The following is a 25,104-nucleotide window of genomic DNA, read 5'->3' on the forward strand; positions in this document are numbered from 1 at the left end:
GTATATGCAGTCTGAGCCATAATTTCATAGCCATCCCATGGTAACAACAGACTGAAAACAAAGCATACTTTCAGTATAATTTTTCCATTAGTTGTCCTCATGCTTATGTGCACATACCTGATTTGCTGTTCCTAACTCTTTTACTATTGTAGCTGAGTTCTCCAGAAAATTAATTATTCAGCAAGCAGTTTATATGAGAGTACTAAAAGGAGTTTGTGGTCAACCCAAGATTAGTCAAGGAACTTAGAAGTATTCAGTGAGATGTGTCGGGTTAGAGCCCTTATTGAAAATGGGAGCCTGATTAGAAACCAAAATACTGGAAACTTCATTAACTCTTTCAAGGAGGATGACAAGAAAAGTCGACCTAAAAGGTAGACGTGATAAGTCAACAAAAGTTGACATCAAGTTGTAAAATTCAGTCATTAAGAAAAATATCCTAAAATGCATGATTTACTTTTGTCCACTAGATGACAGCAAAGACTCATTTGTTCAAACAGTCGCCATTCATTTTTCTTGTTGTATACCATCAAATACCTGCAGTTGCTCTCATAAAAAAATTGTCTGCAAAATATGTTTTGTGTACTGTTGATGATTCAGATTCTACACTCTCAATGAAGGATTTTGAGCCGTAAGAAGAAAATGATAATGATAATCCTGCTGAAAAACAGTCAGCAGTGTAGCACATACTGCAAATAGTGTGACTTAGTAATGCATGTACTTGGTTGGCTTGAACTGTACCATGCACGTAAAAAATAACATGTATAGAGTGTCTATACATTTATTAGTTGTATGCTTTCGGTAGTTGGAGTAATGAAAGAAAAAGAAAACTTTTTTTCTGAAAAATTCAGATTACAACCATAACAAAAAAAGAAAAAATTCAAGCTCAAAATAATTAAACAATACAGCTTTAATCTGAGGCCATCAAGCGAAGCCTCCATTTAATGTTTGCATTTTATTTTCTTTATGTCAATGAGTTAATTCTGTGTATCTTGGAACTGGTATTTCTTTTACTTTACATGCTGAAAATCCAGCCCAGATAGTGAGTTTGTCCTTGTTATCTGCAAGTCTAAGGGGAGGATGTGGAGTGGTGCAGAGCTACAAATCCCTGGGGGTCCATATAAACAACAAACATATAAACAACAAACTGGACTGGTCTGACAACACAGTGGCGCTGTACAAAAAGGGCTAGAGGAGACTATTTCCTAAGGAGACTTAGATCTTTTAACGTGTGCATCAAGCTGCTGGAAATGTTCTGCCAGTCTATGGTGGCCAGTGTGGTATTCTATGCTTCAGTCTTCTGGGGTAGCAAACTGAGCTCAAAAGAATCACAATGCCTGACCAAACGTACCTGGAAAGACTGCTCCATCACTGGGCAGACCCTGGGCACAATGGAAGCTGTTGTAGAAAAGAGGTTGGTAGCAAAATTGGATACCATCATGAAACATTCCCTCCATCCCTTCCAGGAGGCAAATGCTTGGAGCATTTTTAGCCATAGGCTCATTACACCACGGTGTGCTAAAAAATCTGGGGGGTCTTTTCTGCCCCCTGCTATTAGGCAATTCAGTGCTTCCTCTCGGAGCACTCATTAAGTTAGTTTTGAAATTCCATTTTTAAATATCTGCACAATATATATTTATTTAAATTAATTAGTTATTTATTTATCAATTGATTGATAAATTAACTACATTATTTGTCCTGTGAATATCCTTGTTTTTTATGGTTCTGCTGCTGTATGCATCTGAATTTCTAATCTAATAATGTCATCTGATTTCTGCACATAGCAGGCTTAAATGCTGTGTGCTGTTACATTATCTACACTAGCTATTAGTTATTACACAAGTCCAATTGTCCATTCATGGTAATTTAAAAAAATGTTAAAGGCTAGGTATACTCGTGATGCTGCTTTTTAAAAAAATTTTTTTTTTAATTTTGGCCATGTGATAGTGGAATCTGGCAAGATTCTTTCTAGGAAACAGTGTGCAGTAAATGCAAGGGTTTTACTTTGTTGATTTTTAGTTTTTTCATGTCTGATTGTACATTCACATTACCATTCAAGTACTACAATACAACAATTGAGTTCTACTTTATTTCACTGTGGTAAAGTTCTATGCCTCTCTATGGAAGGTAAATTGGTTTGACCAGAATGTTGAATTAGTATGTCAAAGAAACAGGTTTTGTCTGCCATATGGTTTATTTTAAACATTAAGAATACATGATTGGTGTCATTAAGTAACATTTGCTCCCATCTTGGGTACATAATCCTTTTAATTTTGTAATATCGACTTAATAAGTAGGTTATTCTTCCGGTTTGAGATTCAGGGCCCAAATTTAGAAAATTACCTAGGTGTGTTTTATAGGTATGTTAATGACAACGCAAAAAATTGGAAATAATTAGTTTAATGGCAGGTTTTTTCCACTTGTCCTTTGAAGGAAAGAATAGCAGTTTTCATTTCTATTTACAGTGACTAGAGTGAGTGGAGTTTTCATATAAAAGACCATACATGGGAGGGACAGAAGAATGCCACATGAAACCAGTCTATGGGAGGAAATTGCAGCTAATCTGAAAATAAAGTGTGTTTTATATGTAGATACGTAGTACAATGTAAAAATATACAGTGGTGTGAAAAACTATTTGCCCCCTTCCTGATTTCTTATTCTTTTGCATGTTTGTCACACAAAATGTTTCTGATCATCAAACACATTTAACCATTAGTCAAATATAACACAAGTAAACACAAAATGCAGTTTGTAAATGGTGGTTTTTATTATTTAGGGAGAAAAAAAAATCCAAACCTACATGGCCCTGTGTGAAAAAGTAATTGCCCCCTGAACCTAATAACTGGTTAGGCCACCCTTAGCAGCAATAACTGCAATCAAGCGTTTGCGATAACTTGCAATGAGTTACAGCGCTCTGGAGGAATTTTGGCCCACTCATCTTTGCAAAATTGTTGTAATTCAGCTTTATTTGAGGGTTTTCTAGCATGAACCGCCTTTTTAAGGTCATGCCATAGCATCTCAATTGGATTCAGGTCAGGACTTTGACTAGGCCACTCCAAAGTCTTCATTTTGTTTTTCTTCAGCCATTCAGAGGTGGATTTGCTGGTGTGTTTTGGGTCATTGTCCTGTTGCAGCACCCAAGATCGCTTCAGCTTGAGTTGACGAACAGATGGCCGGACATTCTCCTTCAGGATTTTTTGGTAGACAGTAGAATTCATGGTTCCATCTATCACAGCAAGCCTTCCAGGTCCTGAAGCAGCAAAACAACCCCAGACCATCACACTACCACCACCATATTTTACTGTTGGTATGATGTTCTTTTTCTGAAATGCTGTGTTCCTTTTACACCAGATGTAACGGGACATTTGCCTTCCAAAAGTTCAACTTTTGTCTCATCAGTCCACAAGGTATTTTCCCAAAAGTCTTGGCAATCATTGAGATGTTTCTTAGCAAAATTGAGACGAGCCCTAATGTTCTTTTTGCTTAACAGTGGTTTGCGTCTTGGAAATCTGCTATGCAGGCCGTTTTTGCCCAGTCTCTTTCTCATGGTGGAGTCGTGAACACTGACCTTAATTGAGGCAAGTGAGGCCTGCAGTTCTTTAGAAGTTGTCCTGGGGTCTTTTGTGACCTCTCGGATGAGTTGTCTCTGTGCTCTTGGGGTAATTTTGGTCGGCCGGCCACTCCTGGGAAGGTTCACCACTGTTCCATGTTTTTGCCATTTGTGGATAATGGCTCTCACTGTGGTTCACTGGAGTCCCAAAGCTTTAGAAATGGCTTTATAACCTTTACCAGACTGATAGATCTCAATTACTTCTGTTCTCATTTGTTCCTGAATTTCTTTGGATCTTGGCATGATGTCTAGCTTTTGAGGTGCTTTTGGTCTACTTCTCTGTGTCAGGCAGCTCCTATTTAAGTGATTTCTTGATTGAAACAGGTGTGGCAGTAATCAGGCCTGGGGGTGGCTACGGAAATTGAACTCAGGTGTGATACACCACAGTTAGGTTATTTTTTAACAAGGGGGCAATTACTTTTTCACACAGGGCCATGTAGGTTTGGATTTTTTTTCTCCCTAAATAATAAAAACCATCATTTAAAAACTGCATTTTGTGTTTACTTGTGTTATATTTGACTAATGGTTAAATGTGTTTGATGATCAGAAACATTTTGTGTGACAAACATGCAAAAGAATAAGAAATCAGGAAGGGGGCAAATAGTTTTTCACACCACTGTAACTTAAAAAGTGCATAAATGCAAAGTTAAAAATGAGAGTTAAATAATCATTTTGTTTAGCTTAACTTCAAGCTACTGTTTTATAGTGCTGTTGTATTTTTTGACAGAGGAGGTTACACGTGATTATGCCTATGGGGAACCTGATCCTTTGATTCGAAAGTGTAGGTTGTTGCCATGGGAATATGCTGACCTACAGAGATTGAGCTCCTATATTTCTGAACCACCAGATGCTTATTATGAGGTATGATTTATAGGAATTTTCTCCATTACATTATTTTTTTTCTCTCATTAAAATATTTATATTGTGTACAGTTTTCTGTTTCTTTTCTGTTCTGATCACTGATAATTCTGACATGTGTTCATAAATAACAAAATTAAATTTTATTACTCACTTGAGAAATCTAAATTCCTGTTGAATGCAAGACTGGATATTGCTGAGTGGATGTTTCAAATTTCCAGAATTTTGATTACATCTTGCTTGAAGAAGGGGCCTGAGTTGCCTCGAAAGCTTGCATATTGTAATCTTTTTAGTTAGCCAATAAAAGGTGTCATTTTGCTTGGCTTTTCTCTACAGTATTGCTCAAAAACATTTGAGAACTAAAAAATAAACTTCAAATAAATATAGATTCGATTATTAACAGCCACTGTCATTATTTGCATTAGTCAAAAAAAAAAAAAAAAAAACTTTATCTGGGTTAAGTGCAGCATAGCAGAAACGTTTATGAACATCAAACAATCTTTCAAGAAATATCTGGACCTTTTTATGTTTTGAAGGTAACTTTAACGATCATGTTTAGGTGAGATAAATAAATAAACCATATTCAATAAGGTTCTGACATTTTAGAAGTTTGATGTTCAACATCTGACACTTTTATGCTTGCCAATGACACATGAACAGTTGGAAATCAGTTCAGAAAACATCATGTTACAATGTTTAAGTGTGCTGAAAACTCAAAGTTGAAATTTTCAACCCATTTTCTCTTATAATTTTTGTTGAGAAAGTAAAAGCTGAACCTTTGAATATTTTTTTTTTTATTTCTGAGTATCATACAAAGTAACAAGGTAAAGTTCATGAACTCTTTAGATTTAATTAATTTCTGTATTAATTACTTATAAAAATGAAGTGTAATCTTCAACTATGTTATTGTTTTAGCCATACATAATCTGCTTAAACTAGTAACACACAATTGTACTTCTTGGCAATACAAAATACATCATTTAAACTGTGAAATTCCAGCATAGAAAAAAGTCAGTGAATTTCTAGGCTAATAACTTGTCCAAAATCTAATTGGATTCAAATGTTCTGATTTGTAAGATAAGTTTAGAGGTTCCCTGTCTCATTTGCAGAGTCGCACAAAGTTACTAGTAGTCTGTCCTTTTTGAGAAAGATCTGTTCATATAAACCATGCCATGATCAAAAGAAATATTGGAGGACACAGAAATCATATGACATCTCACAATAGATGATCATTTAGCACTGTTGCTTCCTCCTGACCTCAGTTAAATGAGTTCCATCCTAGCTGCTCATTTGCTTCTGTTGCAGAATTTTAACACGTTTTCTTTATGCTGTTTCTTTGTCCTGTTTCGTTACGGAAGAAGAAAGTATTGCATGGAAGTCACTCTAATGCTTTTGATTCATCAGAGAATGCACAGCTTTGTAGCTCCATGAATGTTGACCTTGACTGAACAGCAGCCAGTGTGCAAAATATGCCGGATTTCTGAATTACAAGAGATTTCTCCAAATCTTAATTTATCCTTAAGTATTTTTGTACTTTAGGCACTTTATCTTTAATTATTAATTTTAGTTTAATCCTGTACTATTTTTAATTATTAATATTGGGTTATTTTTTTTACCTTACTGATCTGTCATGCTTGGAATATTTGTATGTTTTCATATACTTGTTAACTGGCCAGGAATCTGCAATAATAGTGCTTTGGTTTTAGCCACCTATGTTTTTACAGTTGCAGTAGAACCCCTTTTATCTTCCTAATGAAAGTGCCCAGATAATCTTGCTGTCAGGTATTGTCATTTCCAGTAAAATTAACAAACTCACTTAGACATTACCATGGCCAAAATTAACAATGCTCTTGATAGGTAGAAATCGGTGAAAAACATTCTAACAGAATAGATACCTTTTACTGTAGTTTGCATGGTCGAGGTGGGTTGTGCTACAATCTTATTTGTTGATATCCTGACTCCCTGGTTAAGCTGTTTGGTAATATAGTAATTCTGTATGGAATCTCATCTATATGTGTTGTAACTTATTTGCAATAAAGAAAAAAATCGGTCAAGAAAAGAAATATCAGAGAAAGTAGCAAGAAGAATTGTAGAGATGCATAAAATTTTAAAAAGCCTCAAAAACATTTCTAAAGATCTGGGTGTTCATTAACCTATAGTAAATAAGATAAACTGTCTACAAATGGAGGAAGCAGAGTACTGTTGCCACCCTCACTAGGAGTGTTCATGCTACATAAACATAGGAAGAGTATAGCATGCAGTTCAGAAAAGATCCAGGGATAATGGCAGTTGATCTGCATAAATCTCTTGAGTTTGGCCATCTCTGTTTATGTGTCCACTGTAAGGAAAACACTGAACAAGAAGAGTGTTCATAAAAGGAAACCATGGATGAGACCACTGATTTCCAAAATAAGTATTCCTACATATGCTGCACATAGCTGAAAAAGTGCCATATCCATTATATGCCTAAAAAATTTCAGCTTCTTGCATGTTCTAAAGGAAATGTGTGTTTAATTTAGAATATATCAAGTTTCATAGAATTATTGTAGAAGAGTAATACAATTATTTCCTTTCAATGTCATTGTATCCAAAAAAGATTAAACAAGTTTGATTAGTTATTTGTGAGCTTTTCATGTCTGAGTGACTGATCAGATGTCTAATGTGAAAAAATTGTTTCTAAGTTATTATTGCACAATTTTTAATATGGTGCAGCATATTTACAAATCACAGAATAAATAACTCCAGTTGAAACTTATGTTATCATGTTTAGACAATTTTTCAAGAGAACAAAGAAACTCTTCCTCTTCCAGTTGAGCCTCAGGTATATCCAAAAGACAAGATATTTAGGTAAGTGTAACTTTCAAATAATACAGTCATATGAAAAAGTTTGGGAGCCCCTCTCAGCCTGCATAATAATTTACTCTACTTTCAAACAAAAGATAACAGAGGTATGTCTTTCATTTCCTAGGAACATCTGAGTACTGGGGTGTTTTCCGAACAAAGATTTTTAGTGAAGCAGTATTTAGTTGTATGAAATTAAACCAAATGTGAAAAACTGGCTGTGCAAAAATTTGGGTCCCCTTGTAATTTTGCTGATTTGAATGCATGTAACTGCTCAATACTGATTACTTGCAACACCAAATTGGTTGGATTAGCTCCTTAAGCCTTGAACTTCATAGACAGGTGTGTCCGATCATGAGAAAAGGTATTTAAGGTGGTCAATTGAAAGTTGTGCTTCCCTTTGACTTTGAAAGAAAGTATTCTCTCACCTGACAGGTCTAAACGCTAAAATAGTATTTTTACAGGAGACCCACTTATTGAGCAAGAGTCAGTTCCGGCTGCAAAAAGACTGGACAGGCCAAATGTTCCATTCTAGCTTTACAAAAAAAAACTAGAGGTGTGGGAATTCTCATACATAGAACAGTCTCATTTGTAGTGTCAGATGTTGTATCTGATCCTGAAGGGAGATACATTATTGTTATGGGTAATTTATTTAATTGTAAAGTGATTTTGATAAATGTTTATCCACCCAATGTGGACGATAGGAAATTCATCCAAAATGTATTTGCATCCATTCCCAATGTGAACACATAAAATTATAGTGGCTGGGGATTTTAATTGTGTTTTAAATCCAGACCTAGATAGGTCTCCTGCCACAGGGGCGGTGACATCTAACACTGCAAAGACAATTACACAGTTTGTAACTGATCACATCTAATCAGACCCCTGGAGATTTCTAAACCCAAATTCAAGAACATATTCCTTCTACTCACCAATGCATCATTGCTACTCAAGAGTTGATTATGTTTTTGTAGATAACCATTTCTTGCCTACGATTAAATCCTGCAAGTACGACGCTATTGTTATTTCCGACCATGCCCCTCTGATCCTGGAGATAAAATCATTATGCCCCACGTACTCATCTCGCAGATGGCGTCTTAACCCATTTTTATTAGCAGACGAGAACTTTACAGAATTTATATCAAAACAAATCTTTTTTTTTTTCTAGAGACAAATATATCCTCAGAGGTCTCTGCAGGGACACATTGGGAAACCCTGAAGGCCTTCCTAAGAGGACAGATTATCTCATATCTTTCCCACAAAAAAAAATTAGAAAGCAAGTAGGTATCAAAGCTAACCAACGAAATTACTACAATAGATGAAGAACACGCCAGGTGTCCAAGTGAGCCTCTTCATAGGAAAAGGCTCTGCATTCAGAGCTCAACCTCTTAACAACTAAAGACACTGAACAACTCATTTTTAAATCAAGACATCATTACTATAAACATGGAGAGAAAGCTAATAAGCCATTAGCTTAACAAACCCACAGGCAAGAAGTTCGCAATGCAATCCCAGCAATTACCAACACAAACGGAGACATAATCATTGACCATAAAAATATAATGCACACATTTAGAGACTAGTATAAATCCTTATATTCTACTGAGTTTAAAGAAAACAAGACACAATCTAATGCATTTCTGGATGCATTACAGATACCACAAATAGATACTCTTAGTGCAGAGGAATTGGATAAACCTCTAGCGCTACCAGAATTTCTAGATGCTATAAAGTCACTTCAGAGTGGGAAAGCAGCAGGCCCCGATGGCTACCCTGCCGAATTTTATAAGAAGTTCTCCACTTGGCTAGCTCCCCTTCTATTAGCAACATTAACAGAAGCTAGAGACAATAAAATTCTACCTTAAACTTTTCGTCAAGCATCAATCACCGTCTTTCCTAAACAAAACAAGGATGTATTACAATGTGCACCATACAGACCAATTTCACTTCTGAATAATGATGTTAAAATACTATCCAAAGTCCTAGCTAGAAGGATGGAGAAAGTGCTACCTTCAGTAATATCACAAAATCAAACTGGATTTATTAAAGGCCTACATTTAGCATCCAATCTTCGACGCCTGTTTAATGTAATATACTCACCCGCAAAGTCAAATATCCCAGAAATTTTATTATCCTTGGATGCAGAAAAAGCATTTGATATGATTGAATGGAACTACCTTTTCACTACATTGGAGAAATGTGGGTTTGGCTCAAACATTTGTGCATGGATTAAACTACTGTATACCAATACAGAAGCTTCAGTTTGTATTAACAACATTAATTCAGACTACTTTAAACTAGAATGTGGTACCAGACAAGGATGACCCTTGTCACCACTACTGCTTATGAGATAAAGGGGATTATCACAGAAGGACTTGGAACAGAAAATTTCTTTATATGCAGATGATATGGTACTGTATATATCAGACCCACAAAATACTGTGCCTACAGTCCTAACAGCACTAACAGAATTCCAAAAGATTTCTGGTCTCAGAATTAATTTGACTAAAAGTATGCTCTTGCCAGTGAATTCTGAAGCACACAATATTAGATTGGACACCTTCCCTTTTATCATCGCAGATCAGTTCAAATATCTAGGGGTAAACATCTCAAGTAACCATAAAGCTCTTTATCAACAAAATTTTGCTGTCTGTATGGAAAAAATCAAGCAAGACTAGCATAGATGATCAACCCTTCATCTCACTTTAGCTGGAAGAATTAACATTGTTAAGATGATTATCCTCCCTAAGCTTCTCTTTTTATTTCAAAATATTCCTATATACATCAATAACTCGTTCTTTAAGAAATTACTGTAGATTCAACCATAACCACATTTATTTGGAATTCAAAACATCCACGTATCCAAAGAGCGACCCTACAAAGGCAGAAGGTGGCATGGCTCTGCCTAACTTTCAGTTTTACTACTGGGCAGCAAACATACAACGTATAAAAACCTGGACATTGACACAAATAGATGAACATATGCAGGCTTGGTCTGCAATAGAAATAGAATCCTGCAGTTCATCTTTATATTCCTTGCTTTGCGCCCCAATAAATGCAAATTATCACTAACATACTAATAACCCAATAGTGCTTCACTCACTCAGATTATGGGAACCAATGTAGGAAACATTTTAAGATAGAGAATCTTTTATTGGTGACACCACTGCACGAGAACCATCTTTTTCAACCATCGCAAACATATGCAGTTTTTAATGTCTGGAAAACATTTGGGATTAAATCACTTAGAGATCTGTACATAGACAACGTCATTGCATCCTATGAACAATTACATTCTAAATTTAACTTTCCAGCAACACATTTCTTTCACTATCTTCAAATTAGAAACTTTGTTAAACAGAACCTGCACAATTTCCCTCATCTCCCACCTCCATCTATGCTGGAAAAAATACTCATCAGTTTCAAGGACTTAGACAGAATCTCTGCAATATATAAAACCATTTTACATTCCCTCCCTTTCAAAGATCCAAGAGGACAATGGGAAAAGGATCTCTCCCTTAACATATCAGAAAAGGAGTGGAAGGTAGCAATGCAGAGAATTCACTTGAGCTCCATATGTGCAAAGCATACAATTATTCAACTAAAAGTTATATATCGAGCACATCTGTCTCGCTTAAAATTATCCAAAATGTTTCCAGGGCAAGATCCAACCTGCGAATGCTGCAATCAAGTTCCAGCCTCACTGGGTCACATGTTCTGGGCCTGCACCAAACTAACATCATTTTGGACCAAGATTTTTAAATGCCTTTCAGACAGCCTTGGTGTCACAATACCTCCTAATCCACTAACAGCTGTGTTTGGTGTACTTCCAGATGGGCTTAAAGTGGAGAAGGACAAACAAACTGTAATTGTCTTTACTACACTATTGGCACGTAGACTTCTCTTGCTCAACTGGAAGAATCCTAACTCTTCTCTTTTAAGTCAATGGGTAACTGATGTTATATATTATTTGAAATTGGAAAAATAATATTCTCACTTAGAGGATCTGTGCAGAACTTTTTCCAAACCTGGCAGGATCTAATCAATAACATTTTAGAATAAGCTTTTAAAGCACTGAGGAAGCAGATTCTCTCCCTTTTTTTTGTCTTCTCCATTTATCTATATTCACTTATTACTCTATCTGTTTGCTTATTTTTACCAAGTTTAAATATTATTCTGCTGGCCATGCCATCTTTCTCAGGGGTGGGGGTTGATTTGTTTTTAATCCTATTCTTGTAAAATTGATGTATTTGTATGTAATGTTGTGTGATTTCAATAAAATCAATGAAAATTTAAATAATAATAATAATTTGAAGTGGAATTAAAGATGAAAGTGCAAATACAAACCTGTACTTCTCATATAAAAATCAACTGCTTCTAACAATTAAACCATTAACTGAGATTTTGTCTTTCTATGCTCATACAATCTAATTACTTAAGATTGCAGTCATAAAGTAAGAACAATTTTATAGGAGGGAGATATGACATAATGGTTCTTTTTTCTATCAATATACAGTATGACTGGACCAAGAAAACCAGTCCGAACAGTACCAGTACATTATCCAGTCTGCTGTATATAGTAGTTGATCCTTACTTGCTAGTTTGTGAATTTGGCTTTCATCATTAAACCCATTTTTTAATATCTGAATATAACTTTTCTGATCATATCAGATTCGTTACTAATTTAAGTTACTCAACACCAGTAACTTTTTCTAGTTCCTCTAACTAAACGGTTATAATTTGTTGGTAGTTTTTAGTTAATGTACAACTCAAGCAAGTAATGGAAGTTCCTTACAGTTGTTTGTTTTTTTCCCAGGGTTTTAACTGAGATGACATACATTCATGAAAATATGAAACATCCACGTTTTATTTTCACTAGTTGCAAAGATGAGGCAGACATCCTTTTCATGTATTCTCACATTAAAGACTACAGGTGATTTTTAATATTTTATTTAGTTGAAATGAAATTCAGCAAATATTTATTTTTATAATTTTAACATTACTGGTTTTTAACTAATAAAACTATGATTATATCAGTTGTAGTGAAATTTAAAAAAAAAAAATTAAAACATTACTGAAACAGATGCAAATGAAAAATACAGACTGTTGCTTTGCATTTCTAACTTTTTCATTGTTGAAGTCATTTAACCGCTTTTGTTTTTTCAAAATGTTATCAGACATTTGTCTTATTAGGGATTTTAGGAAAGCATCTTTAGGAGTGCTTTTATCTTAAGTCTATTAAAATATGTTTTTTTCCTTTTACAGAAAGTTGAGTGAAGAGAGACCTCATGTTCTAGTGAATCAATTTCCATGTGAGAACATTGTGACAGTGAAAGATTGCTTGGCTTCTGTGGTAAGAAGACTTGGCTTGGTAGAAAGTACAAAATGGCTGCCACTTACATTTAATCTTCAAACTGAGCTGCCACAGTTTATTAGCTACTATCAACAAAACCAAGCAAGGTAAAAAAAAAACAATTAGTGGTTATATATGATTAGAAATATTTCAGTACTGAAGAGTCTTTTATTAGTATTAAAAAACCTACACACAAACGCTCATACTGCGCCCACTTTATTTGATACATCTGGTCATTAATTCAAATTGCCTTCTCATGCACACAACTGATCATGAGGCTGTATCTCAATATACAGAGCTTGCAGACATGGTTAAGATGTTTAGTTTTTCAACCTATCATTAAAATGAGTAAGATAAAGTCAGTTTTGTGGGCAAAATTACCTTATTAATGAGAAATGTCATAAGAAGTTCTATCTAAAATTGCCATATATTTTCAACCTTATTTAATGACCTCAAATGCGGTAAAAAAACCTTTATAACATTGGTATGCAAAGTGCATATCTAAACCCCAACCTGGAAGCAGATGGGCTATGAGAACGCAGAAAAAACATTATTAACTGTAATGATTATAAGTATCCATCTATCCATCCATTGTCCAACCTGCTGTGTCCTGACTGCAGGGTTGCGGGGGTCTGCTGGAGCCAATCCCAGCCAATACAGGGCGCAAGGCAGGAAGCAGACCCCGGGCAGGGAGCCAGCCCACTGCAGATGATAAGTATTTAACTCACAAAATACCAATGACTGTATTTTGTGTTAATCATGCTGCAGAGAACTATATAATTTTATACTTCTATATGATTTTATCTGCATTTAGGTAGGAAAGGAATTATGTTTTTACACGGAATATGAGACTGATTTAATTCTTCTATGTGAAAATGTTAACCCCTTATATTAAAAGAACACCCTATGATATTATAAATCAAAGTGATCTTTCTTTACTCTTGTTTAATATTATAAGAAAACAGGTTACTTGTGAGTTAATGAATGGGGATTATTAATCTAATCAAACAGATGTGATCTGGTGAAGATGTTGGAATTGTAGGAATGTGGTCTCTTTATAACTAATGCAATGAACTTTAAGAAAACTCCTTAAAATGGGTTTGTGTGGGTACTTAGACGATTACATTCTTTAGATAATGTCGGCTCCTGGTACTGCTTTGTTCTTTTACACTCCTATGTCAGTAGTACTAGGGTGTTGTACCGTTTTAGCCATTATGAATGTAGAGAAAAGCCAAGCAAAATGACACCTTTTATTGGCTAACTAAAAAGATTACAATATGCAAGCTTTCGAGGCAACTCAGGCCCCTTCTTCAGGCAAGATGTAATTAGATGTAATCTTTTTAGTTAGCCAATAAAAGGTGTCATTTTGCTTTGCTTTTCTCTACACTTTTATGTCATAAATCGAGATGTCCCCTAATCTATGTGTGACCTCAGGGTGAACTATTATGTTTTTTTCTGTTCTCTCTTTGGCTAATGAACAAGCTAGGTGATAAAAGGGTGAACAGTTTTTTCTTTCTCCAGTCTGCCCGCATTCTCCAACAGGGCAGTCTCACAGTTTTTTTTACTCACCAAGAATAAAGAATAAATAATAGAGAAATTGCTTTTAATTTTAAATTGGTGTTTATCCCGTCGTTTTCCGACTTCAGCGCTCACAGCTACAACTGCAGAACACCACTCTGTGCTTCATTTCCATCAGCTTAAGAATTTCAAGATGTGGCTGCAGAGTGGATAACTGAATATAAAAATTACACAATTGAAAGTTTAAAAAAATTTTTCCTGGTCTGTTTATGTATTTATTTTTTTAACAATGAAGGGGTCATAATTTGATATAAGAAGTTTCAGTCCATGTTTCCTTCTGTCTGTGGTGCAGGCTGACAACGGTAGTGGAACAATGTCAGGAATGTTTTCTTAGCAAGTATAACGTCTCTTAGTACAAACTGAGCAAAATAAGGATCATTTGTACTGGCCCTAGGGATCCCTTTATGGTCATAGTGTACTTTTTTTTTTTTTTTTTTTACCAATAGATAGTTTGGGCATCATGTCGTAAAGCATGCATTGTCTCAAGATGGGTATGTAAACGCATCACACAATCATTATGATTTCAAGGTTTGCAAAACATTAAAAGGCTTCAGTGTTAAAAACTGGTCTTGGAATTCCTAGAAACACAAAGCAGGCATAGCCCTGAAACTCAAGGCAGGTCTTGACCTACATTCTCAAAAGACCAAACCTGAAAACAAGATAAGGGGACCTGTTAAAACCCCTAGCTCAATTAACCAAAACACAACATAAAGTTAAAAAAAACACATAAATATCCAAAACAACAATGAATTTTAGAAATAACTGAGGAAGTACTTATCCACTAAAAAAGCACTCCAATTGCAATAAAAACAAGTCCATAAAAAAACTAATAGGAAAGACCTAAAACAAAAATAAGAAACCAAGATCAAAAAAGAGCAATACAAAAAACGTTAAAAGGATGAACAAAAACTCACAAAAGTCAAGAAAGTTAGCTAATGGCTTTCCAAAGGACTGGGGCAATGTGTAGCATGTGTAGGTCAGGTCACTCCCATTATTAAAGGGAGAGGGACCAGGGCAAAATTACAGTTAAGAAAAAAGCAATGGAGTGGTGGGAAAAGTACAAGATTCACAAAAACATAAAACAAAGATAAAGTCCTGACACTAATGGAGCACCTATTTGGGATGAAGTAGAATTGGAGATTTGTTGCATGAAACTAGGTAACACTATCAATGTAATATGTGACATATTCCTTAAGGTGTGTTTCTTGCAACTTTTTGAATCCATCCTTTTAGTGGAGCATGACACATACTGATGAAAGTTTGTCATAGTTCCTTCTAAACTCACATGGTTGAAGTTGCAACAAATTATAACTACAGGGTAACAGTGAGTTGCCATTAGAGTTTTGCTAATTGAACATATTATTTTTGTTGCAGAGTCCAAATTTGCAGAGGGAGGAATATAAAACTTAATAAGGATAATATAACTTAATGTCTATCCGCAGATGAATTCCAACAGCCTGTATGTCTATTTCTGGATTATAAATATTAATTTTAACTGTAATATGCACTCTTTTACATTAGTCCACATTTACATAGATGTCCATTCCCCACTTTTTTCACACCAAACTGGGTCTCTGCCAAAATGAGTAAAATTAAATCTGTCTAGCATTAAAATAATCTAAGGTATATCAGGTTTCAGCCAGCTCTCCATGATACACAAGAAAGTAGTAAAGAGTCTATATATTTGCAGTTAAACAATCATACTCTCTTGTTTTTGCTATGCCCTCAATGATTAAACTATACATTAAAAAACACATGAATATAAATATCAATAAATGTCAGTATTAAAGGAGGTGTTTGTGCATTTGATAGAAGAATCAGTGAGCAAGTGACATTCCATCTATGGTCTAGCAACCCATGTCCTGCTTACAGAGGAATTGAAGCATTACGTACATCCAAATCTGTACCTTGGAGAGTCGCAGTCAGGATGGGTGACGTAACAGTCCATACAGATGAAACTACAGTTTTGACTTGCTGCGCTGGCTACTTTGAGCAGCTGTTTAAAGCTGATCCACCAGCTAGGATGTTGGACATCTCTGGGTCCAAGGTTCTTGAGGCTGATCTTCCAATAAACTAAGAACCACTAAGAATCTCACTGAGATTATGCAGTTGGTAAATCAGCTGAGGGTAGGGAATGCTGCAGAGATCTGTGGTATCTGGGGTGAACTTCCTCTTGGCATTGCAAGCAATTTTTGCTTCCATTTGGGAGATCCCTACTGACTAGAAAATGGGATTGTTGTCCCTATCTGGAAAGGGAAGGGTGATCACCTGGATTACAGCAACTACAGGAGGATAATACTGCTCTCAGTGCCAGGTAAAGTCCTCGCTAGGGTTATCCTTAATAGGATCCGTGGTCACTTGCTCACCTGCCAGTAACTGGAGCAGTCTGGTTTTACGCCTAAGAAGTCTACCATCGATTGCATCTTGGAACTGAGGGTTTTCATCGAGTGTAAGCACAAATATCATCAGAGTTTCTTTGCAGCCTTTGTTGATTTTCATATAGCGTTCGACTCAGTTGATCAAGCTGCCCTGTGGGACCTCCTGAGCCTTTGCAGGATCCCCCAGAAGTTGCTGGATGACATGGCAGGCCTGTACACTGACACTGTGAGTGCTGCTGTGCATAGTGGGGGCAGAACCTCTGAATTCTTCCCAGTTGATTCTGGTGTTCATCAGGTGTGTGTTCAGTTATTACTACAGACTGGGTGTTGGGTAGGGTTATGGGGTCCAGTGGCTGTGGGGCATCTGTTGGTGAAGAAAGATTTACTGGTCTCGACTTTGCAGGTGGTGCTATGATCTTCACAGAGTCAATGGAGGCTCTGATTTGGATTTTCGAGAGATTGAGTGAGGAGTTTGAGTGTCTGGACCAAGATCCAGGCCTCTAATAACTTCTAGAGCACAGCCATCAGCAGTGTGTCTGTCTGCGGAGAGAATGTTGACCACATCGAGGGGTTTACTTACCTCAGCAGTGACATATGGAGTCAGTAGACTGATTGGGAGAGCTTGGAGGGGGGAGGGCGGGGGTCATGACGTTGATGGAAAGGGATATGTGGTGCTTTCGATATCTTTGCAAGAGAATGAAGGTCCAAGTCTTTTAGAGTCCTGGTGCTTCATGTTTTGCTATATGGTTGGTAATCAGTGACCTGAGACTGTAACTGGGCACCTTTGGTACTGTATTTCTTCAGAGAATCCTTGGGTACCACTGCTTTGACTTTGTCTCAAATGTACAGTTGCTCACAGAGTCCCAAATGAGGCACATTACTTCCATTGTGAGGGAGCATCAGTTATAGTACTATGGCCATGTGCAGCGATTCCCCGAGTGTTTTCCAGCATGCAGGATCCTCATTGTTGAGGACACGAGCAGATTGAGCAGGCCAAGGGTATACCTATGTAACACCTGGCTGCACATTTCTAGAGTTGTGGAACTGGACCACTTGTCTACCTAAGGGTTCCCAACTGGAATGCCAAGCTGTTTCGTTGTGTGGAGGATGCAGCAATATGCTGTACCAGTGCATGCTCCCCAACCTGAATGTTAAAATTGAAAAATTGTAACTTTCGAGACAGTCATCATCCTTAAAAACTGTAATGGAAAGAAGTAATGGAGTTGATAGTGCGGCTGTGCGATGTCTTAACTTCAAGTCAAAAGATTGCCTGGTGGGGGGTAATGGTGCACAGGCATGCTCAGCATGCAGTACTTTTGTTGTCTCATAGATTGTTGCAGGTCAGCAGTATTCAGTAATGTTATTACAATTATTTAAAAGTGACTCATTCAAAGTCCATTTTAAAGTGCTACAAATCTCAATGCCGTATTGGTATAAAACTGTAAAATTAAAATTTCCTTATCATGAAATGGATTTGAATAAATGTCTTCTTGGACCAAGTCTGTATTTCATTCTGACTCGACTCCAAAATGCAGCATTTCAAGGAAACAATTTCACTAGATAGACGGGTTGTTATCTATATTTGTACACCAAAGATTTAAAATATATTGCTCTCATACCTGTGAAGTTGTGAGAGAGATTGTCAGACTTGATAAAAAGGTTGTTAAATAAAGTCATATCCTAACGGATAGTTTTCTTAACATCAAAAAGATAAATTATATTATTTTATTCCTTTACAACTAAACTTCCTGATGTTCTTTGTCCACAGTGATTATGTAATCACAACAATTGTGGAAAATTATGAATAGGAGCTCATTGTTTTATTTTGTAAAACTTGCAATTTGCCTTTAATTTTTGCCAAGGTCCGCTAGAGCCATGGAAAAACAATAATATGTTCCCTTTCCTATTTTTATTATACCTATTGAATTAAAGAACTGTAAAACAGGATATGTGGTTTCAGCATGGTCACACGTGCTAGAACAGAAAAGCAAAAGACAGTGAAAAAACTTCTATAAAATCTCATGTATATTCCATATTTTTTTTGTTTCTATTAGAGAATAAAAGTACATCTTTTAAGATTAAAATTACATATTTTAAGATTATTATTAAATAAAATGTCTCCTTTAGTTAATTATTATTCTGGCTTACTTTTTCGTCCATATCATGTATAATTTGTTGTGGCACATGCTTTGTACCCACTTTTTAAAATCTGAAGAACAAAAATTATATTAAAATGATCAAAGGTTGTTACCATGACTCTGTTTTGCTTAAAAGAAAAAAAATATAACATCCTGTAACATCAAAAATATAGAATGAATGGATAACTAAATTTCATCAGATATATTTAATACATATAGATATACAAGTTCCTTAAGTAATGATCATCTGAGGAAACCAGCTTATGCTTTACTCAATGAAAGTAGCAGGGTTTTTGGTTGTGTATCTTTTTTTTGTTCACTAGCTCACCACAAGTAAATCTGTATAAAGTATATTTCCATCTTTCTCTTAAAACTACTTAATCCATTTCAGACTGGCAGGGTCTAATGCCCATCAAAGAATAAAGTCTAAATACAGTATATGATGTATTTCAACGTTAACTGTTTTTTGTGTTTATTTTGAGTTTTTCTCCCACATTCCCAAAGGTGAACATTTTAGATTGGTTGGGGGTTCCAAATTGGCCAATTGTGAGTGTCGCTGTAATCTCTCAGTTGCTTTCAGCTGGGTTATGTGGGTTTGGAAATTTTATTTAGTGTGTATAATTAATGGATTTTAAAAATTGTAGTTAATTGTATTGCATTGTATTATTTTATTATTCATTGTTAATTATTTGTTATTTGTAGAGCATTAAATAAGGAGAACGATAGAATAACATTGGTCATTGTACATAATTAATAGTTTTCAATGTATTGGTAAAATTTTATTCTAGAGGTAAAGATAATCATTGGATTTGTAAGCCATGGAACCTTGCAAGAGGCCTGGACACCCATATAACAAATGACCTATCCTATATCATTCGACAGAGAGAAAGCACACCAAAGGTACTGTACCATTTCATATAATTTTTTTGTATGTATATTTTTTTATGCTTATGTTTTTCAGAATTATTTGACAAGATAACACAATTGTGAAGACAACAGAATCTTCTCATGAACCAATTTTGATAATGCTGCACTGAAGCTTATTTGTAGATTATTTATTTATACATATTTTTATAATAACTTTGTGCTTTTAATTCATCAGTATTTAAACTGACCTTCAATAAATGTGATGTAGTCATCTTCAAATCAACTGTTAAACAAATCAGCTGGTAGAAATTCAAATAACACAGATTTTTTAAGTAGTCATTAATTTAAAAAAGGTATAAATCGCATGCACTATATATATTCACATTAAAGAAGATTTTTGTACCTTTCCAAATAGTTTATTGTTGAAACTATGACTTTTTTAACAGTACAAAAAGTTTGCATTTAATTGTTTGCATTTATTTATTCTTTCCCTTTCCGTTTTTATTTTTAACAAGAGTTTTTAATGGTTTGAGGGGCAGAAAGTATTTGTCTGCTTTGAGATAAGGGAATCTTTAAGAAAACAGGCAGAGGTACGATGCATAGTAGTTAAAAGCATTCTTTTATCAATGCCAAAACGTTATTCAAAAATCATAGCCAAAATCATATTTAAATTGTAATCGTATTATGCCTTTTAATTTTTCATTTTTTCTTAATCTTACATCACAAAAACAAACATTTCCTTGCCATAATTTGCTCTCAAGTTCCTTCTCAAGTCATAGCCTAACTAAACCTTTTCATTTTCAGTTTACCCTATGCTATTGCAATTGTTGTTTATTGTTTTATCCAAAAGGTTGGACATGGGGTGGCATGGCATGGTGGCACAGTGGTAGTGCTGCTGTCTTGCGGTAAGGAGATCAGTGTCCCAGGTCTTCCCTGTGTGAATTTTGTGTTTTTCTCCATGTCTCTGTGGATTTCCTCCTGGTGCTCCTGTTTCCTCCTGTAATCCATAGACATGCAGGTTAGGTGGACTGGCAATGCTGATTTTTCCCTAGTGTGTGTATGTTGTGCGCATGTGTGAGTGTGTTGAACCCTGCAATAGGCTGGCACCCTGTCCAGGAATTGTTCCTTTCTTGTGCTGTATGCTTTCTGGGATAGGCTCCAAACTCCTGCGACCCTGTTCAGTATTAAGTAAGCCTAAAAATTGTATGGTACAATACAGTTGGACATGGGAGTGTGTATGCCACTATCCTTTGTAGCAGAAACAAGGCCATCTTTCTATATTGACTAGCAATGTGAGGTGACAACCAAAAAAATAAAATAGTAAAATTATTTTTATATTATTTCTGCATCTTATCCAGAAAATTCTGATGCTTGTTGTGAATGCTCTGTAATGTTTTCTCAACATAGTGATGTCACGATAATAACAATTAAAAATGAAAGACCACCAAAATAAAAGAAAAAAAAATGAACAAAGTAGAATCGTAACATTCTAAAATATGAATTAAACAAATAAAAGCAGCAATAACGACAGTAGTAGGAATTAAACAACACTTATTAGGTCACTTACTAATCTGATCCTGACAAAGTGAAAATTGAAATTATGTTAGACATATGTCTGTATATATGGAGTTTCTCAGGCAGTTTTATTTGTAATTTTTTCCTGGACTAAACATCCTATAGTAAGTAATTGGAGCAATCATTATAAACAGAAGATGAAATGTATTTAGTTTAATTCAAAAAATGAGGATTTTCTACTACATGTACTGTTTAAAAGGTTCATAAATTGGTCGCTTATGATATTGTTCTCAGCAGAATGAAGAGGCTGTAGGATAACCTTTATAATTTTGCATCATGCAGCTGGTCTTGAGCAAATTCAGCAAGTTAAAATCATATGACTCACAGACACGGAATACACTTTTTGTTATGATATGGAGTTTTGTTATACCACAACACCGGTTTAAATAGCCTAAACAACGTTCTGAACATGACGCAGTGGGAAACTGTTTAAGGGGGGATATTTTTCACTGCTGCACTGCTAAACACGCATGCAAGGAGTACATGCGTTAGTGGAGGTATTGAACGGTGAAAATGGACAGAGAACATTCTGAAACTGAAGCAGTAGCAGATGATAAAGTTGAATATGATGACACAGAAGAACTTTTGCTGAAAAAAGGAGCTGTGTCTGTTGTCTGGAGATATTTTGGTTTTAAAAGGTCGGATGTGGAGCATTATGTTCAAATGTGTGAATACTGTTTCTATACTACTGGATAATACTGTAAGCCAAGTTGTTCTTGTTTTATTTTTTTTCAATACTGTGTAATGTACCTGGGTACTGTGTAACAGTGTGATAACATGTTGACTTTATTCTCTACCTTTTCACTTTATTCTTGACGCTTACGTCATTAAAGTAGAACATTGTAAACTAAATTTCATCTTAAAATGAATGTTTAATTTACTAGATTTTCTGAAACCCCATCATAAGTTATGTAGCACATTAAATGCTTTGTGTTAAGTGTTCCCCGAGCCGTGTTAATTGCTGACTTCCTCTTGCACTAAGACTGCTAATGCTAAGAATAAATACTAGAATGCTAAGATAAATACTTGATATAATTTTCATGATGAAATGCATTAAAGCATGTATTAATCATGTGGGGACACGGTGGCGTGGAGGTTGCACAGCTGCCTCGCAGCAAGGGGGTCCCGGGTGTTCCCTGCCTTGAATTTGCATGATTTTCTGGTGGGTTTACTCGGCATGCTTCAGTTTCCTTTCAAAGTCACCATTCCTCACCATTCCACTGACCTCCCTCTCATTTACACACATGTATTCTGTCATGTTCCTACTGACCTTCATTCCTCTCCTCTCTAGAGCATATCTCCACCTCTCCAGGGTCTCCTCAACTTGCTCCCTACTATCACTACAGATCACAATGTCATCAGCAAACATCATAGTCCTTGGGGACTCCTGTCTAATCCCTATCTGTCAACCTGTCCATCACCATTGCAAATAAGAAAGGGCTCAGAGCTGATCCCTGATGTAATCCCACCTCCATGTTGAATGCATCTGTCACTCCTACCACAGACCTCACCACTGTCACACTTCCCTCGTACATATTCTGTACAACTCTTACGTACTTCTCTGCCACTCCCGACTTCCTCATATAATACCACAGCTCCTCTCGAGGCACCCTGTCATATGCTTTCTCCAGGTCCACAAAGACACAATGCAACTCCTTCTGGCCTTCTCTAAACTTCTCCATCAACATCCTCAGAGCAAACATTGCATCTGTGGTGCTCTTTCTTGCAATGAAACCATACTGCTGCTCACTAATCATCACCTCACTTCTTAATCTAGCTTCCACTACTCTTTCCCATAACTTCATGCTGTGGCTCATCAATTTTCTTCCTCTGTAGTTACTGCAGTCCTGCACATCCCCCTTATTCTTAAATATCGGCACCAGTACACTTCTTCTCCACTCCTCAGGCATCCGCTCACTTTCCAAGATTCCATTAAACAATCTGGTTAAAAACTTCACTGCCATCTCTCCTAAACAACTCCATGCTTCCATAGGTATGTCATCTGGACCAATGGCCTTTCCATTTTTCATCCTCTTCATAGCTGTCCTTACTTCTTCCTTGCTAATCCATTGCACTTCCTGATTCACTATCTCCACATCATCCAACCTCTTCTGTCTCTCGTTCTCTTCATTCATCAGCCTCTCAAAGTATTCTTTCCATATGCTCAACACACTCTCCTCGCTTATGAGTATGTTTCCGTCTTTATCCTTTATCACCCTAACCTGCTGCACATCTTTCCCAGCTCGGTCCCTCTGTCTAGCCAATCGGTACAGGTCCTTTTCTCCCTCCTTAGTGTCCAACCTCTCATACAACTCATCATACGCCTTTTCTTTAGCATTTGCCACCTATCTCTTCACCTTGCGCCTTATCTCCTTGTACTCTTGTCTACTTTCTGCATCTCTCTGACTATCCCACTTGTTCTTTGCCATCCTCTTCCTCTGTATACTCTCCTGTATTTCCTCATTCCATCACCAGGTTTCCTTTTCCTCCTTCCTCTTTCCAGATGTCACGCCAAGCACCCTTCTTGCTGTCACCCTTACTATATCTGCTGTAGTTTCCCAGCTGTCTGGTAACTCTTGACTGCCACCCAGTGCCTGTCTCACCTCCTCCCTAAACTCAACCTTGCAGTCTTCCTTTTTCAACTTCCACCATTTGATCCTTGGCTCTGCCCTTACTCTCTTCCTCTTCTTGATCTCCAACGTCATCCTACAGACCGTCATCCTATGCTGCTTAACTACACTTTCCCCTGCCACCACTTTGCAGTTTTCCATCTCCTTCAGATCATCTCTTCTGCATAGGATATAAACTACCTGCGTGCATCATCCTCCACTCTTGTACGTAACCTTATGTTCCTCCCTCTTCTTAAAATACGTATTCACCACAGCCGTGTCCATCCTTTTGGCAAAATCCGCTATCCTCTGACCTTCTTCATTCCTATTCTTGACACCATACCTACCCATCACCTCCTCGTCTCCACTGTTCCCTTCACCAACATGCCCATTGAAATCCACTCCAATCACCACTTTCTGTCCCTTGGGTACACTGTTCATCCCTTTATCCAACTCACTCCAAAAATCTTCTTTCTCACCCATTGCACACCCAACTTGCGGTGCATATGCACTAACAACATTCATCATCACACCTCCAATTTCCAGCTTCATAATCATTACTCTGCCTGCTACACCTCTGCTAACATCCGCCACGGTGCCCTCAGTTTGTGAGGAGCAGATCATAGAATGGTTGAAATAGTTTACTGTCACAGATTGCTGGCCAACCACAAGCGTTACCTGGTAGGTAACCACCCATACAATCAGATTGTGACACAGACTACGAATGCCGTGAATGTAATTACCCCGATCTACATGCTGTCAAATAAACGAACCACACGCCATGGCGCAACGTTAGGGGCATCGCCTCTGGCGCTGGCGTCCGAGGTTCGATTCCCGAGAGGGAGTGCAGTGGAGTGTGTACGCCTGATGAGCCCAGAATGAGGGCGAAACACGTGTCGCATACTCTTTGCATTTATTTGACGGTAAACTATTTCAACCATTCTATGATCTGCTCCTCACAAACTGAGGGCACCGTGGCGGATGTTAGCAGATTGCTGGCCAACCACAAGCGTTACCTGGTAGGTAACCACCCATACAATCAGATTGTGACACAGACTACGAATGGCGTGAATATATATATATATATATATATATATATATATATATATATATATATATATATATATATGTATAATATAAAATATTATATATATTGTATATAAGACTGGACACGGATAGACTAGATAGACAAACATATAACATATAGGCTGGCCATTTATTGGTATTTAGAGTTCTACTTTATCTTGGCACAGATAAATAGTTTCATGATACCAAGTGTTTATCGATGATGTCCGATGCT

The 25,104-nt window shown here is 36.5% G+C and overlaps 1 protein-coding gene across 1 annotated transcript in view; it reads left to right on the forward strand.

The window, feature by feature from the left end:
* The window catches only part of ttll12 (tubulin tyrosine ligase-like family, member 12), a 102,857-nt gene that overhangs the window by 39,809 nt on the left and 37,944 nt on the right, over positions 1 to 25,104 (forward strand). The window contains exons 5-9 of the mRNA XM_028817741.2: positions 4,335 to 4,468; positions 7,236 to 7,312; positions 12,123 to 12,239; positions 12,572 to 12,766; positions 19,542 to 19,653. Coding sequence (XP_028673574.1) covers positions 4,335 to 4,468; positions 7,236 to 7,312; positions 12,123 to 12,239; positions 12,572 to 12,766; positions 19,542 to 19,653 — 635 coding nt within the window. The remainder of the gene's footprint in view (positions 1 to 4,334; positions 4,469 to 7,235; positions 7,313 to 12,122; positions 12,240 to 12,571; positions 12,767 to 19,541; positions 19,654 to 25,104) is intronic.

The sequence above is a fragment of the Erpetoichthys calabaricus genome, chromosome 1 (assembly GCF_900747795.2).
Source record: "Erpetoichthys calabaricus chromosome 1, fErpCal1.3, whole genome shotgun sequence".
In the NCBI taxonomy this organism is placed as follows: domain Eukaryota; kingdom Metazoa; phylum Chordata; class Cladistia; order Polypteriformes; family Polypteridae; genus Erpetoichthys; species Erpetoichthys calabaricus.